Source organism: Belonocnema kinseyi, chromosome 2, assembly GCF_010883055.1.
Source record: "Belonocnema kinseyi isolate 2016_QV_RU_SX_M_011 chromosome 2, B_treatae_v1, whole genome shotgun sequence".
Classification (NCBI taxonomy): Eukaryota; Metazoa; Arthropoda; class Insecta; order Hymenoptera; family Cynipidae; genus Belonocnema; species Belonocnema kinseyi.
Genome location: NC_046658.1, coordinates 34,853,816 through 34,869,385, shown reverse-complemented (window position 1 = coordinate 34,869,385; position 15,570 = coordinate 34,853,816). Strand labels below are relative to the sequence as shown.

The 15,570-nt window shown below is 32.2% G+C and overlaps 1 protein-coding gene across 2 annotated transcripts in view; it reads right to left on the bottom strand.

Moving 5' to 3' along the window:
• LOC117166937 (activated CDC42 kinase 1) overlaps positions 1-15,570 on the bottom strand; it is a 57,191-nt gene that overhangs the window by 12,401 nt on the left and 29,220 nt on the right. For both annotated transcript variants that reach the window (XM_033351409.1, XM_033351410.1), the window contains 2 exons: positions 12,016-13,576; positions 10,199-11,916 (listed from right to left, as the gene is read on the bottom strand). In XM_033351409.1, the coding sequence (XP_033207300.1) occupies positions 10,199-11,916; positions 12,016-13,576 (3,279 nt within the window). The remainder of the gene's footprint in view (positions 1-10,198; positions 11,917-12,015; positions 13,577-15,570) is intronic.

Here is a 15,570-nt window from a genome sequence, read left to right as displayed (position 1 = left end):
AATTATGGTATATTACAAGTATTATTTAAATTTTGATCCGCATTTGAAAGAAATTAAAGAAATTGGTGATTTTGGAATTCATTTCGTTGGGATAAAAACTCAATTACTTGATTGAAAAATTAATTATTTTATTGAAAATGTAAATATTTTGTAAAAAAAAGTCCTCTTTTCTATCAAAAGTTCAACTACTTTGTTAAAATTTTTATTTCTTTTATTTGAAGGTTCATCTCTTTCGTTGAAAATACATTTTGGAAACGGACAATTAATCTATACCATTTTTGGTTAAAAAATCATGTATTTTGTTAATAATTCGTATTTCTTTGTAGAAATTAAATTGCTTTATGGAAAATTTATACATTTAGATTGAAAATTACATTTTTGGGTTGAATTATCAACTGTAAATATTTTTTGGTTGCAAAGTCGTTTTATTGCCAATGCAACTATATTGTTAAAAATTAAATTCATAATTTTTGGGTTAAAATTTATTTATTTTTTTATTTTAAGGTTCATCTCTTTCGTTGAGAATTGAACTATTCTGATGAAAATACGTTTTATGTGTTTTTGAAAATACATTTTTGATAATGAAAATTAATATATACCAATTTTTTGGCCTTCAAATTAATTTTTTTATTAAAAATTTTACTGTTTTGTAAAAAATGCATCTTTTGGTCGTTAAGAGTCAACGATTTGATAGAAAGTTAAACTATTTGGTCGACAATTAAAATTTTGGTTGAAAAATCATATTTTTGAGTTAAAAATTCAGCTTTTTTGTAGATAATATTCTTTTTGACTTAAAAATTAAATAATTTCGTTGTAAGTGCATGTATTTTGTTGGAAATTGACCTTGTTTGGTAGAAATTTGATCTTTTTGGTGGAAAATTTATCACTTTTGGTCAAAAATGCAATTGTTTGGTTGAAATATCAACTGTACATCTCCTTGGGCTTAAAAGTCGATTATTTCACTAAGAGTGGAACTACTTTGTAAAAAAAATATGTTTTTTTAAAGAAGATTTTATAATTATGGTTGAAAATTTAACTATTTCGTTGAAAGTTTAACTCTTTGATTGAAAACTCATATTTTTTGCTTAGAAAATTCAACTTTTTGTAGATAATTCGTCTTTTTGACTTTAAAATCGAATAATTACGTTGAAAATTCATGTATTTTGTTTAAAATTTGTCTTTTTTTGTAGATCATTAATTTTCTTGGTCGAAAATTTAACGACTTTGTTGAAAATTTATTTTTTCGGTTAAAATTTTTTTTTATCTGAACATGTAACACCTATTATTTATATATTATTGATTTATTGTGTTAAAAAGTAAACTTTTGGGTTGAAAATTGATATATTTTGTTAATTAGATTTTTTCCTAAAATTAAAAAAACTGCAAAATAAAAAAGTTGTCTTAAAATCGACCTGATACTTTTTTTTTAATTTTTGAAATCTTTTCAAATACTCACTTAAAATTAATTTTTCAAAGTTAAAAATCATTTCTAATTTTCTTAGCAATCACAACGATTTTTGTTATTCTTTTTAAATATTTTACAATTCTCAAAAAGCTTTTTTTTTTAATCTGCAAAAATCTACATCGTGTTTCAAATTATTTGAAATAATTTCAAACTTTAAATTAATTTTGAATCTTTTTTTAAAATTAAAATTGTAGCGTTCAAACTTAAAAATTTAGCTCATTACAAATTTAACCATTCAAGGCTTTCTATTTCGAACCATTCTGCTCAAATTTGGATAGTTTTTAACAATTGCTTGTAATGGATTGTTTTAAATGAACGGTCAAATATTGCTGATAATTAACGAAATTTTATTTTATTTTTATTAAAAAAGTTCAAATTGAATGGTTTAAAAATAACATGTTTTAGGCTGAAATAATATTTGAAGTCATAATTGAAAATAACTTTAGAAACTAATATCTATTAATTCTTTAATTTTGAACGGATTCAGAATCATCTTGTACAATCAATTATTTTTCAATTTTTAATACCTTAAATCAAATTTAATACATTTTATTTTAAAATTCTTTCAATTGAAAAAAAATCATAATCGCAAACAAATAAATTAATTTTCTATCAAATAATTGCTGTTTTAACTAATACAATGTACAGGATAAAGTTTCAACCAAAAATGGAATGGTTCAATTTTCAGATAAAAACTGTGATAAAAAATTGAATTCAACAAGAAAAAAAATTCATTTTCAACAAAATTGTTGAAATTTCCAGGGAAAAGGTGAATTTTTGACCAAGAAGATTAATGTTCTATAAAAAAACTGTTTTCCAACTTGAACAATACATACAATTAATTTTTAATCAATCCTATAATAGTTACATTTTCAGATAAAGATCAATAATTTTTAACAACAAAAATTAATTTTCAACAAAGTTGTTAAATTTTCAACCAATCAGATGAATTTTCGACCAAGAAAATTAATGATCTACAAAAAAGACAAATTTTAAACAAAATATATCAATTTTCAACGAAATTATTTCATTTTAAATTCAAAAAGACGAATTATCTACAAAAAGTTGAATTTTTTAAGCGAAAAATCCGCACCGGAACATTGTCTAATTGTCTCCACATTCAACGCAAAAAGATTCAGCCTATGACTTATTACCCTATGACTTATTTTAATCATTTTTTTTACAACTTCAAATGAACAAATAAACACCTTCTCCCCGACACTACCCCTGGAGAAGCCACATTTCGTGATCAGTATATTCTCAACAATCAGGAAAATAGTGGCAGAATCGTTACCTAATAGCTAGCCAAAAACGGCCTCGGCTTTCCGACTATAATAGACCACATTCTGACAGAAGAAAGTATAAGGGAGCTGATAGTTAGAATGAAAGTGGACAATGACATAGGCTTAGAGCACTTTCCGGTGATCGTGAACTTAAAACGTGGAGGGTTAAAGCGCGATAAGAGAAAGAACAAGAAAAGAAAGAGAGAAAGGAAATTGAAAATTGACTGGTGGGCATTTAATTTGTTTCATTTACATTTTTTTGTGTGAAATTTGCCACCAACCACTCTTCAAAATAAATGTGTGCACAAGTATGAGACATTGTGTAGACATTTTGGAAACATTGGTGTAGACATTTATCTGCATTTAAAGGTGGGTCACGGTGTACGACGTCTACATTAGTATTAATGATCACACCTGGTTTCAAAATTTGATAAAATAGATAATTTAGGAAAAAGAAGACTGTAGATATGTTTTTCTTCTAACATCTGTGTTGCATTAAAAATCAAAACTGCAGTTTAAAAATTCAAAATCACATTTAGTGAGGGCCCCACTAAAATTTGTAACACGCTAGCAATAGCTGAGAGATCACATTACTATGTAAAGACTATAATTATGAGATGTTTTAGGTTGACTTTATATCAGAATTCACCGGTTAACCGTAGAGGTGGGGGGAGGGGTCGATTTGAGCAAGGCCGAAATTACAAATCGGTGCCACTTGCGAAATAAGCAAGAACACGGGTCCTTACCCCCATCTAAAAAATGGTACGCATGTATTTCGACAGATGACACTTGACGTAAATTTACTATTTTTCTTTTTTTTCTGTGCCAGGGAGAGTAAGGAGAAGAATGCACTTATTACTCCTCATAAGTCAAAGCATAAAAATTCAGTATTTATTACATTTCAATCAAGTTAGAACGATAATAGGAACACGAACGATAACAGGTGCATTTACCATACGATTTCACTTTATATTATTTGAATACAAAAATCATGGTCCTCTATGTACATATTTAGATAAGAAAATAATTTGTTGCTACTAAATAAATGTTTTTGCATAGAAAAATGTGTATTATTCTGTCAAAACCTCATACATTCACACCTAAAATAATGCATGAGTTCATGTTGAAAATTAAGTGTTTCAATTTCGTCAAAATGTCTTGCAACATTTTTTCATTGAAAGGCACACTCTTCCCCTTTAATTTCGTTTTTGTACCGTTCAATTTCGTTAATTTGTCTCTGAGTTATGAATTTAAAAAAAAATATTTGTTTCTATGAGTTTATTTGTTTATTGTTAATTATATCAACAATAATTTAAAAAAAAAACACATATTGCAAAATTGCACCGTTAAGTAGAAAGTTCAAACAAGAACCATGAATTTTTTCAGACTTTTAGGAACACGTTTTTGATTTTTTTAAAGAATCGGGTCGAATCGACCCCCCCCCCCCTTCGATTAAGTGGTGCAAAAAACCCTACGGTTAACGGGTTAAGAAGCGAAAGATTAAAATATCTATTTGAAGAGAATGCTAATATCTTAGCTGACTATATATTTAAAGGAATTGCTTCTAAGGAAATGAACTAAGATCAATTAAAGAATTGTTTATTACATGCTGATACAGTGAAGTCAAAGAAGGACGGTGCTCCTCAGGTTGTTACATTATATGCACCTTCAAAGAGATCTATGTGCCAAGTTGTGGCATGGAGGGCCACCAAGGCCAACAATGCCCTTCTACTGGAAAGATGTGCTACAGCTGTCATAAGCTGGGTAGCCACACAGTCAGCGAGTGTAGGAAAACAGGGTTGCCACAGAGTTTCCATTTTTAATTTCCCCGACTTTTCCGTGACCTTTTTTCAAAAATCCCAGACTTTTCGACATACCTATAGGAAACTCTAAGCCCAACAAAGAACACAGCAGGGTTGTAAATCATACTCAGTTTTTTTTCTTCCAATTTATTAAAAGTTGATGATAAAACTCTGACAAAACATAAAATATATAAATAAAATGTACTCATACAAAACCGAGATACACAATACCTACAGTAAAAAATAAAAGTAACTCAGTTTAATAGACACAAGTATGTTATACCATAGTTATACCATAATATGTAATCTGTATGAATTTTTACGGCCCTATCTGTCATCGACAATTGGTCAGCAAAAAATTCCCTGGCCCATTTTAAAAATTCACTGACTTTTCACTGATTTCCCTGAGCATTCTTTTGTTCCCTGACGTTGCAAGGATTTTAAGGGCTGTGGCAACCCTGGAACAGGACGCAAGACCAAGACAGAGAGTCAACTGTTTTCAGCTAGTTAAAGAAGGCTCTCTGGGTGCCTCAACGAGGTGAGAAAGCTACTGACACTAGAAACAGAGAGATTTAGATAACACTTTAAAAGAGTTTATAGCAGACTCAGGTGCAACCGATCACCTGAGCAATTTCAAAATATACTCTAATGCTTTTGACTGTAATACGAGAACAAATATTAACTGCGCAAATAAAGATAGTAGTTTTTAAAAAACTGGAACAGATCACGCTAAAATCATAACTAGTGAAGAAAAAGAATATCTATTAAGAAAATATTCTGTATTCACAGAACTTGTTAGACAATATGTTATGTTTAAGAAGATTTGTTGATCAGAGACTAGAAGTTTACTTGAATAACCGAATTATAGACATTTACGACCCATTATTACATGAACGCATACTCAAAGAGAGAATACAAAACCCCCTTTTGGATAATTAAATTGAAAACAGATATAAATTCTGATAACTTAAACAATGAGAACTTTTATATGAAAGTTTCCAACAAACGTGAACCGAAAAGTCTCTATAATACGCGAAGCAAAAGGAACAATTTAATAAATAATGAAAATAAGATTTCATTCAAGAATTATAAAATGTTGCTACCCATCCAGATTCCATGACTACACGGAAAAAAAATTCTTGAGGCGAACGAGTGAATCGAGAATATATTAAACTCAAAGAAAGTGTACGCTTGGATTAGGTAAAACGTTTAGTTAGAAGACTTACACATTTCGTTACTTTATGTAAATTGTTCTCGTAAATCAGGAAATTGGACAAAATTGCTAAGTTCGAAAGTTTATTATTTTCGACAGATTATGTATAATTGCATTATCTTCAGATTAGAAAAAAAATTTAGTTGTTATAGAAATATATTAACTTACAGTAGCCAATTTTTCGTCTGGTATCGCGAAAATGAATTTCCCTGAAATCCGTGTAATGCATTTGGAGGTCAAGTTTGTTGTTTTTATCGCGTTTCTTGATATTTCAATATAGTTATCGCCTACAATCGAAATATATGTAAATTATTATTACTGCATCATAAACTCCACTTAATATTAACAAACGCGCACATTTTAAGTGGTAAAAAGCATTGAATTGTCCAAAGTAAATCTCAACTGTTACTGCTCCCGATCAGACCGTCGCCATTTTATTTCGCTGCTCCCATAATGCACCGGTGCTCTTCCGATAATTGCTTCAGACACCTATTCTTAATATTCCTATTATATCTATACTTATTAGGGGTTTGACTATACGATATCTCTGGTATATAGAAAATGGTCAAGGATATACATTTTCGCTGATCCAGGGATCTTTCTAAATTCCTTCATTCGTTTTCAGCTAAATGTTTGGCTATAATAAGGAATAATATCCCTGTCACAGCTCAATTTTTTTACCGTGTATGTCTACACTTTTTAGAAGACAATTTCTATCCATGCAAGAACGTCATGTCATCATTTTTTAACTTTTTAAATTTTTTGGGATGATTTAAACTTAAATTATGAAGAATTTTCACGTCGAGTAAAAATAAGGTCCTAGATACCTACGTTCGTTCGTAAAATACTGAATTCTGAAAACATATTTTTCTGCCACCCTAAGCTGGAACTCTCTGCTGATTTAAAATGGAATTTATCAGGTTTGTCTGCGGTTATTGACAAAGTTAAAAAATTTGACTTTTTATAGTTTTCCAGAGCACAAATTGTACAGATTTGACTTTATCAAGTACAATCCTTTACAAAATTCATTCAGATTTGCCGTTTAGGGCTCTCTGCCAAGTTTTATTAAGATCGGTTAAGAACTGCGTCGTAAATCCAATAAATCTCGAAAACCCATAGTTCTTTCCAGAACATATATTTGCGTTCTTTTTTTTTGTGTGTACTAGACGGGGATTTGCTACTGCAAATCTTGATAATTTATAATAATAAACTCTATTCAAATTTGCAGGCAACCTATCCAACTAAGATCCATAAGTATAGCGAGCTAAGGCATGAAAGTTAATACAATATCGAAGCATGCATATATTCAACCTATTGTCATTTCGGCTCCAGGAAATTTACACGCAAGATGCACTGAACAGCTTGAACCCTTAGGAGTCAGTAGGGCAATGGCAGAAAATCAAAATAGGTTTTACTAAACACCTATCGCACTGCAAGAAACTTTCTAGACCATCAAGAAGTAGGGGACTGAAACCTTATGGAGTGATGGATGGTAACTCTAAAAAAGCATCTAGAGTTTCCTAATTTTGTGCCGGCTACAACATCGTCGCAGGAAAATTCAAACATCGTAATAATTTAATTTGTAATATCTTTAACTCATCAGACACTTGATATAGTTCTTAGATGATGATGATAAACCCGGGATAAAAACCCGAGAACAGTTAAAAAAATATAATTATACGTAATAATGCATCTTTTTTTCTGAAAAACCAGACTTGATGGAAATCATTCGTTGTCGGATTTTGATTCAATGCATGAAAAAGTGTAGGAAACGACCTTTCATTGTCCAAAAGCTAGAAACTGAGTAAAAAATTCCAACTTGTGCTATGCATGCATATTCCATAGTTCATAATAACAGCAACAGAAAATATGGAAAAACTTCTTTTTCCAAATTTAAATATTTTAAAAACGATTTGTCATCTAGTAATATCGCTTGTCACAATTATTGCATATTAAGATAAAATTTTAATTTAAATTATTTATTGTTGTAACATAACTAAGTGTTAAAAATAAAATAACTTAAAAGTTCAGTTCAATTTATGACGAGTAATTTAATTATAAATGTGCTTTCAACTTTACTTCAACTGATGCTAAAAGAAAAAATGAATGCCTGATTATATTGATAAATTGTATGATTTTACTAGTTTTCCCTGGAATTGACATATTCCAGTGAATTCTATCTATCTATCTACTTGTGTAATATGTGCATAATAGGTGTGATAGCGATTAAGATAAAAAGGCGAAAGGCTGATCGGTTAACATCCATTGCTCTATAAGAAGTTAGTATATAATATACATTATTGTATATCATATTTCCATACACATTAATTATCCTAATGAAACGATAATATCAACATTCAATTATTTCTGACAAGCTTTATTTTTTTGGTCTTGCCCCGCGTGTCGGAGCAACGTCGACTTTGCTTTTTTATGGAATAGAAATATCTTAGTTTGAAAATGTTATAGTTTTATTCTTTGCTATTGTATGCATTGAAAAATGTACTTTTAAACATATCAGGGTTGCGTTTACATCAAATGAAAAAATTCCCAGTCATTCCCCAGTTCGCAAACATTTTACACGGTCAATTAAATTGAAAAACTGCAACTCTAAAATTAAAAAGGTTTTCATTAGAAGTAATTCAAACATAGCTGCAAGTCATTTTAAGTATTTTTGAGCCAGAAACATCAAAAATTGAATGATTACATTTTTTTGTTATAAAATAAAAACTTCTTAAATAAGAAATGAAATTATTTTTATTTTAAATAGTTCAAAAATCCTTGAAAAGCATAACATTTTTATTTCAAAATATAAAAAGTCTACATGTTGTTTTACATTTTTCCAAATTTTAAATTAGGTTTGAAATTTTTTCAGAACTTTTAAAATTATTCTAAAATTATTCAAAACATTTTTCTACAATTTTGTAAAGAAAATCCTGCAAAATTAAAAAATTTTCGTTAAAAGCGTCTAGATTCATTTTTTACAATTTGGGAAATCCTTTAAAAACGTTTTAAATATTCTCTTAAAATTAATTTTTCAAAATCAAAAATAATTTTCAATTATTCTAGGATTCTTAAGAAAATATTTTTTATTCTTTTAAAGCCTTTAACAGTTCTTAAAAAGCTTCTAAATTTTTTGTTCAAAAACTGCGAAATCTATGTATTTTCGTTTAAATCATTTCAAATAATTTTAAATTAGTTTTATGTCTTTTCAAAACTTCTAAATATCTCTCCAACTTACACGAATTTCTCTTAGGAATATATGGTGCTCCATGTTGATTTATACATCAAAATTCAACAATTTTGTTCAAAAATTAAAATTCTTAAAATAGAACAATTAAAATTCTAACGTTTAAAGTTTACTTTTTTTAGTTTTGAATATTTCATTTATAATTACTGACTTTAAATTAACAGTCAAGTAAATGTTCAAATTATAGATTAAAACATCATTTGAAACGGAATAAGAGCCTTTAATTATGAATATATTATTTTTGACTTTCAAATTAAAACAGTTTAATTTTTAACGCTAAAGTCTGGAAATTCTTCAATTTTGAACTGCTTCCTAATCGTCTTCTATAATCGATTATTCACTTTTAATTCTTAAAGTACTGTTTAATTTAAAAAAATCATTATAATGTATATTCACAGTTGATCAATTAAAAAAGTTTTTGGCCCAAAACTGTTGATTTCAAATTTTAACATTCTTTAAATGAAAAATGTAAGCTTAAAAATTATATCTGAACTGGAAAATGTTATAAGTAAAAATATAAAAATTCAATTAATTATGTCGAAAAACTGTTAAAATCAAACTTGGACCGATTTTGTCTTTCCTAAAAATTTGTCAAATTCCCGATAAAAAAGTAAATTCACTGTCTTTCCTGGCTTTTGCCAGTCTTATAAAATCTCCGGTCATTTTCCGGTCCGACAGCCACCCAACATGTGCAGAAAGAAGTAAAAGGTTTATTTAATTAAAAAGCGTGACAGTTAACATTCTTCTAGGTGCAGACGACACGTGCAAACACCTACCGAATAAGTGACAATACCTGCCTTACCGAACGTTGAGAAATAAAAGATAAAGTGTATTTTACACGAGTTTTGTTTTGAGATTAGAGTTTAATTTTAATATCGAATTTATCGACCACATTTATAGCAGTCACGATCCAAGCCTTCCCTAACTATTTTCTTGGTATTTCAATTAATGTTGCACATGCTATATTCCTGCCAGCGAATCTTACATTCTTTAGCTGTCAAATCTGTTTTCTGCATAAGTTTTACTTCACGACGTAATTTTTTACATTATAATTTATAGCAATATTTCTCTAATAAAATGGATTATTTGATAGAGAGAAAAATTAAGATGATTACGGAACAGCAATATTATTTGCAGTCGCTCTTGCCCCGGTCTACCATACTCCGGAGATACAAATAGTTAACTCACCGTATAAGGGAATCCACTTTTGCCTGTCTGTCTTTAAGAATCTGTTTGACAGCTTGACTGGTGTCCCATCCAGTGGCTTGAAGCGCCGTCAAAATTTCCTGCTGCGATGCATCACTAGATTCTTTCTGAACTTTCATAACTTTACTCGCTCTGAACTCGTCATTAAGCGACATCACCAACTGTTTGGAGGCTCCACTCAATGGAGGGCTGATTCCTGAAGGGTAAGCTGAAGAGGAAGGAGCCAATTGCGTATTTATCGTCGTCTCGTTTAACTGAGGTAACAAACTACGTGCAGTTGAAGAGGGATACGAGGTCGAGGGTTGAGATATTCTTGTGGGCGTGAATTGCATCAAATTAGGGCTTCCAGTTTGATTGGCACATACGTTCGTGTTTTGTTTGGCAGGTTGATTCGGAATAAATCCGTTCTGGACTGGTTTCAGAGGCGACCAAGCTGGTGGGGGATTGTAGACAGGCGGTTGCTTTAAACTAGGACTGAAGTCATAGGGGTTTTCCTGCTTAAATGATCTCGGCAAGGTCTGACCCTGACGAAAATTTGACTGGGAAGGGCTATTCGTAATACTCATACTTGTCTGCTGCTGACAATTGTAATTCGAACTAGATACACACGCATTGTTGCAAGCCGTAGTTACATTATTAGAGTGATAGTTTCTGAGGATATTTTGTTGAACAGTCTTATTATAAAGAGTGTTAAACTCGCTTTGCGACAGTTGCTCGAGATTCGGTACTGTTTGCTTCAACTCGGCGTATACTTGTTCAGAAAGTATTGCTCCTGATTGCGAAGCAGGTCTTGGTAAAGTATTGATTCGACCATTTGTATTTGAGGTATGCTGAAGATCATTCTGTAACTGAGTTATGTTGTGATTAACATTTTGATCTGGCACCGGTAGGGCGAAATTCTGTTGCTGAAAATAGTTCTGGTTCGTGGAGAGATTCTGCGATAGGAGACCACTCGGAGGATTTTGTAGATTGCTTGGTGCATGCGTTAAGTTGCTAGGAGCTATTTGTAGCAGGTTTGCGCTGCTTTGCAAGGAGATCTGCATTGTTTGAGTTTGCTGGATACTCGTTTGAATCGGAAATACATTCGGAGAAGGCAGAGCTTGCGACTGACTCTGTTGCCACATCTGGCTCACAATAGCGTCGGTTGTGCTCTCAAGCATTTGAGTATTTGGTATTGCACCGATTTGCCCTAGCTGACTTCTCGGTCTTTGAATATTAGTACTTTTCGACTGCCACGAGTTCTGTACTTTGTTGGTGATGTTCACTACAGCGCGTGGATCGTTCTGAGGCGACTTGGACTTAACAGGCTGGGGAGGCGGCCGAAGCACTGGAACTCCAGAGTTATCTTGAGATTTTGGAATACTCGCGTAAGGTAAACAAGCAACGACTGACTGCTGTTGCTGCTGCTGAGTAGCATTCGTGTTCTTTGAAGCTTCCTTTTCTCCAAGGTGCTTTTCCAACTCTGCAAGAAATGCCGGGTCCAGTTTTCTGGGAGAAGTTTGAGATTTAGCATCTATTGACAAGTCCTTCATACTTTGAGCAAGATCGACATTCGATTTGGGCTTCTGCGGACTTTCATTTGGACCCACTGGAGGAGGTAATGGTGGAGGGCCTATTGCTCCTGGAAGACTCGATACATTCACATAGGTTTGAGCTCCGCTCTCCAAATCTTCTGGCCAAGTTGATGGACTGGGACTAACCTGTGGATACATAGAATTATTATTAATACGACATACCAATAAGCTGAAAAAGAAACTCTTTTCAAAGCAAATGAAGAAAAGAAACTTAATTAAACTGACCTTGTCAATCTCACTATAATGATCTCCCTCATCATCGACATTAACGTTCAGATTCATGTTTTCGCTTCTAATGTCTTTGTTCAAGTTAAGGGAATGTTGACTGAATTCTCCACTATTCTCACGAGAGTATTGATTCGAAACACCGCTTTGGCTGGGAATCTCGTCGTTTCGAGCATTACTGTATGGTTGTTGTGAGGCTTTCAAATAATGACTAGCGATGTCAGGAGTGACGGCGCTATAATATCGAGACTGAGATGGATTGACAAAAACTCGTGACGTGTCAAAAGGATCCGGCTGGGAATCTTGATGATCTTCATTTCCAGGAAAGTTGGCATAAGTTCTGGGATCGTCCTCCTGCCAGTAATCCTGCTGTGCTCTTTCCACCTCAATCGGTTCATCGAGAATATTAACGACCCTTCGACACGCAGTTTCGGATTGAGAAGACAGCGTGGCGGCATTTGCGAGCTCTTCCGGGGAGAGGTCTATGAGACTTCCTTCTTGACTAGTTCCGGGTAAGGTAACTTTCGCCGCCTTGATAGGACTAGATCTTAGATCATTTTGGAATTTATTATAGTTAAATTGCTTCCGAGAGCGCGGAGTCCCAGCCGAAAACTTCTTCTTCAAAGGATCTGTCGACGTTGTGCCGACGATGTCCGGTGGTTCCATAGGATTTCGAAGATAAACGTCATCAATAAAAATAGGACTGCCCCAACTTTTTCCGAAAGGAGCTCCATGTCCGGTATGAATAAAGGAGTTTTCAAGTGGCTTGCTGATATCCTCCGGTTGTTTCCGCCTCATTGGATCGACGAGGCACCGCGGAAAGAATCCAACTTGAAAGGTTCGTTGGTTCTGACCTTTCCACCAATAATTCTCCGGTCGGCCGTCGATTATCACAATTTGATCGCCCGATTCAATTGACATTTTACCGATATCTTCGAATCGATTAAGCGCTTTCATCACCGAGGGAACCATACTAGTTAGAGGTTCCCTCAAAGATGTAAAACTAGGTCTTTCGAGAGGATCCCGGGCCCAGCAACGCAGCATTATTTGGTACATTTGCGGTGGACTAGCTTCTGGTTCATGGAGTCTCTCACCCTCTCTATCAATTTTTCTGAGAATTTCTGAACCATTCAGACCGACCCAAGGCTCCTCGCCAAAGGTTAACATTTCCCAGAGAGTGACTCCAAACATCCATACATCCGAGGCGTGACTGAATTGTCGCGCTTTCAGAGATTCCGGTGCACACCAAGGAAAAGGAACTTTCTTGTGCTCGGTCATAATATAGCAGTCTTCTTGTTGTGGTAGGGCCCGCATGAGTCCAAAATCTCCGATTTTTACTTTGTCAACTGAACTCAGTAGGACGTTTCTGCAAGCGAGGTCTCGATGGAGGAAGCGCTTCGCTTCTAAATATGCCATTCCGGTAGCTACTTGCAATGCGTAATTGCAAAGAGTGAGAACCGAAATGTGACTGCATTGCTTACGCAAGTAATCCAATAAGGCGCCCAATGGTGCCAATTCTGTCACCATCATCATTGGCTGCGACAGGACGACTCCATATAACCTGTTGAAAACAGTTATATATTAGTGACTATACTATGAAAAGAAACATTTTAAAACAAAGAACGGATTAAACTTGTCCACAAAAATATGTTATAATAATGTTCTTACAGCTGCTTAGAAAAATTATCGTATTAACAATTTTTAAAATCATTAGTTTATTGAAAAAATAAAATTATTATTATGGAGTTTAAACAGTCTATTTCAATCAGTACGAAGCATTTAAAATTACACATTATTTACGATACAGATTGAACAATTTCTAAATTAAAGTTCAATCATCTTGAGTTTCAAGTGCCTAGCATTACACAATAATCAATTGACGCCTTAAAGGCTCTACAATCAAGAATAAAGAGAAATTCATTAATACCAATTTTTAATAATTAAAACTGTAACATTTTTAATTCAGGTCAATTGTAATTCGACAGTTTAAAAATGATGCATTGAAAATGACTCAACTATTGAGACTTCCAATGCGAAATTTTATTCGCAAACTTTTAAAATAAAGAAATGTTCGATTACAAATTGAAAAATTCGAAATGAGAAACATTTAAAATTATACGTATAAACTCTCATAATAGCTGTGCAAATTCGATCAATTCTTATTTTGAGGCCTTCAACCATAAGCAATTCCAATACGATATAACCACTATGTCCGTAACATTTCAAATTGAACAATAGGGTTGTTTCGCAATTTTATATAAAATAATTTTTAAATGGTTAATCTTAAGCTATTGTAGTCCTGCGTAATTTATTTTCATCGCTTTGTTTATCAGAAGAACTTTTTAAAAATTTGAACCGTGAAAACACTCTTTAAAACTGGAATCACGTGATATGAAACTTGACAGAAATCAGACATAAATTCTCAAATATTGAAGTCAATTGACAACTAACTTCTAATCTAAATTTTAACAAAGGATTTATATCGAGTTATGCTGAAGTACTTCTATGGAAATTACTTCTTCAATTAATGCGTCTTTATAGAACAATTTAATTTGTTATTTTCCAATCCATAAATTGAGGATTTATGTGAAAATTAGGTTATGTCGCCATTTTCATGTGTATGGCATGTACTCACGAAGACTGGATTACTTTTAAAATACTCTATTACCATAAAGGTATTTTTGGGACATTCCTGATAATAAATTTCACAAAAACCTCTTTTAATAACCATTTTTTTTCAACTCCCACTTTTGAGGTCGACGTGAACGACAAAAAATAAAACACATCCAGAAAAGGGATGTTATAATCACTGACACTTAAGCTGTGATTGGTGGAAAATCCCACTTCTTTGACATCACAGATGCCCACTAATCGACAGCGTAAAAATCAAATTTCAGCATTCAATTAAAAATAATGAACAAAGTGCAAAAAATATTATATTGAAGTATACGGAATACGAAATGTACCATAAATTCATGGAAAAATGATATTTAACTTTAGAAGCAACCCTATTTCAAACTAAAGGAATTCTAAATATAACGATGTTAAACTATAAATGATTACAATTGTACAACAACGAATCTGAAGCATTTAATAATTAAGTTTTCTAAATTTATAACTTCTGGTCCTCAAGGCCAACCCGAATAGGGAAACCCTCCTCAGGGCACGCTTTTTAATTTAAACTGATTTTAATTTAAAAATAAATATTTGATAATAAATCGTTGCATAAATGTTTTAAAGTATTGAAAATTCAAATAAAGCTGTTTTGAAACATTTCTGTTTAAATAAAAAAGATGCTACTGTAAGTAGGAAATTTTTAGATTCTAAGGATGTTTATTCAAATTCTAAAATTCAATTATTACACTTTACTCAATAAATATTAGAACTAAATATCTTTTAGTTTTATAATTTTATAACATTTTTATACCAGGAAACTACAGAGAACAAAAGTGGGGAAAGCTGTATTATGGCCGGGAATGTAATTCGAAAAACAACACAAAATTTCAGCTTATTTCTGAGTTTCAAAATCCCAAATCATTACTCATTTGTATACCC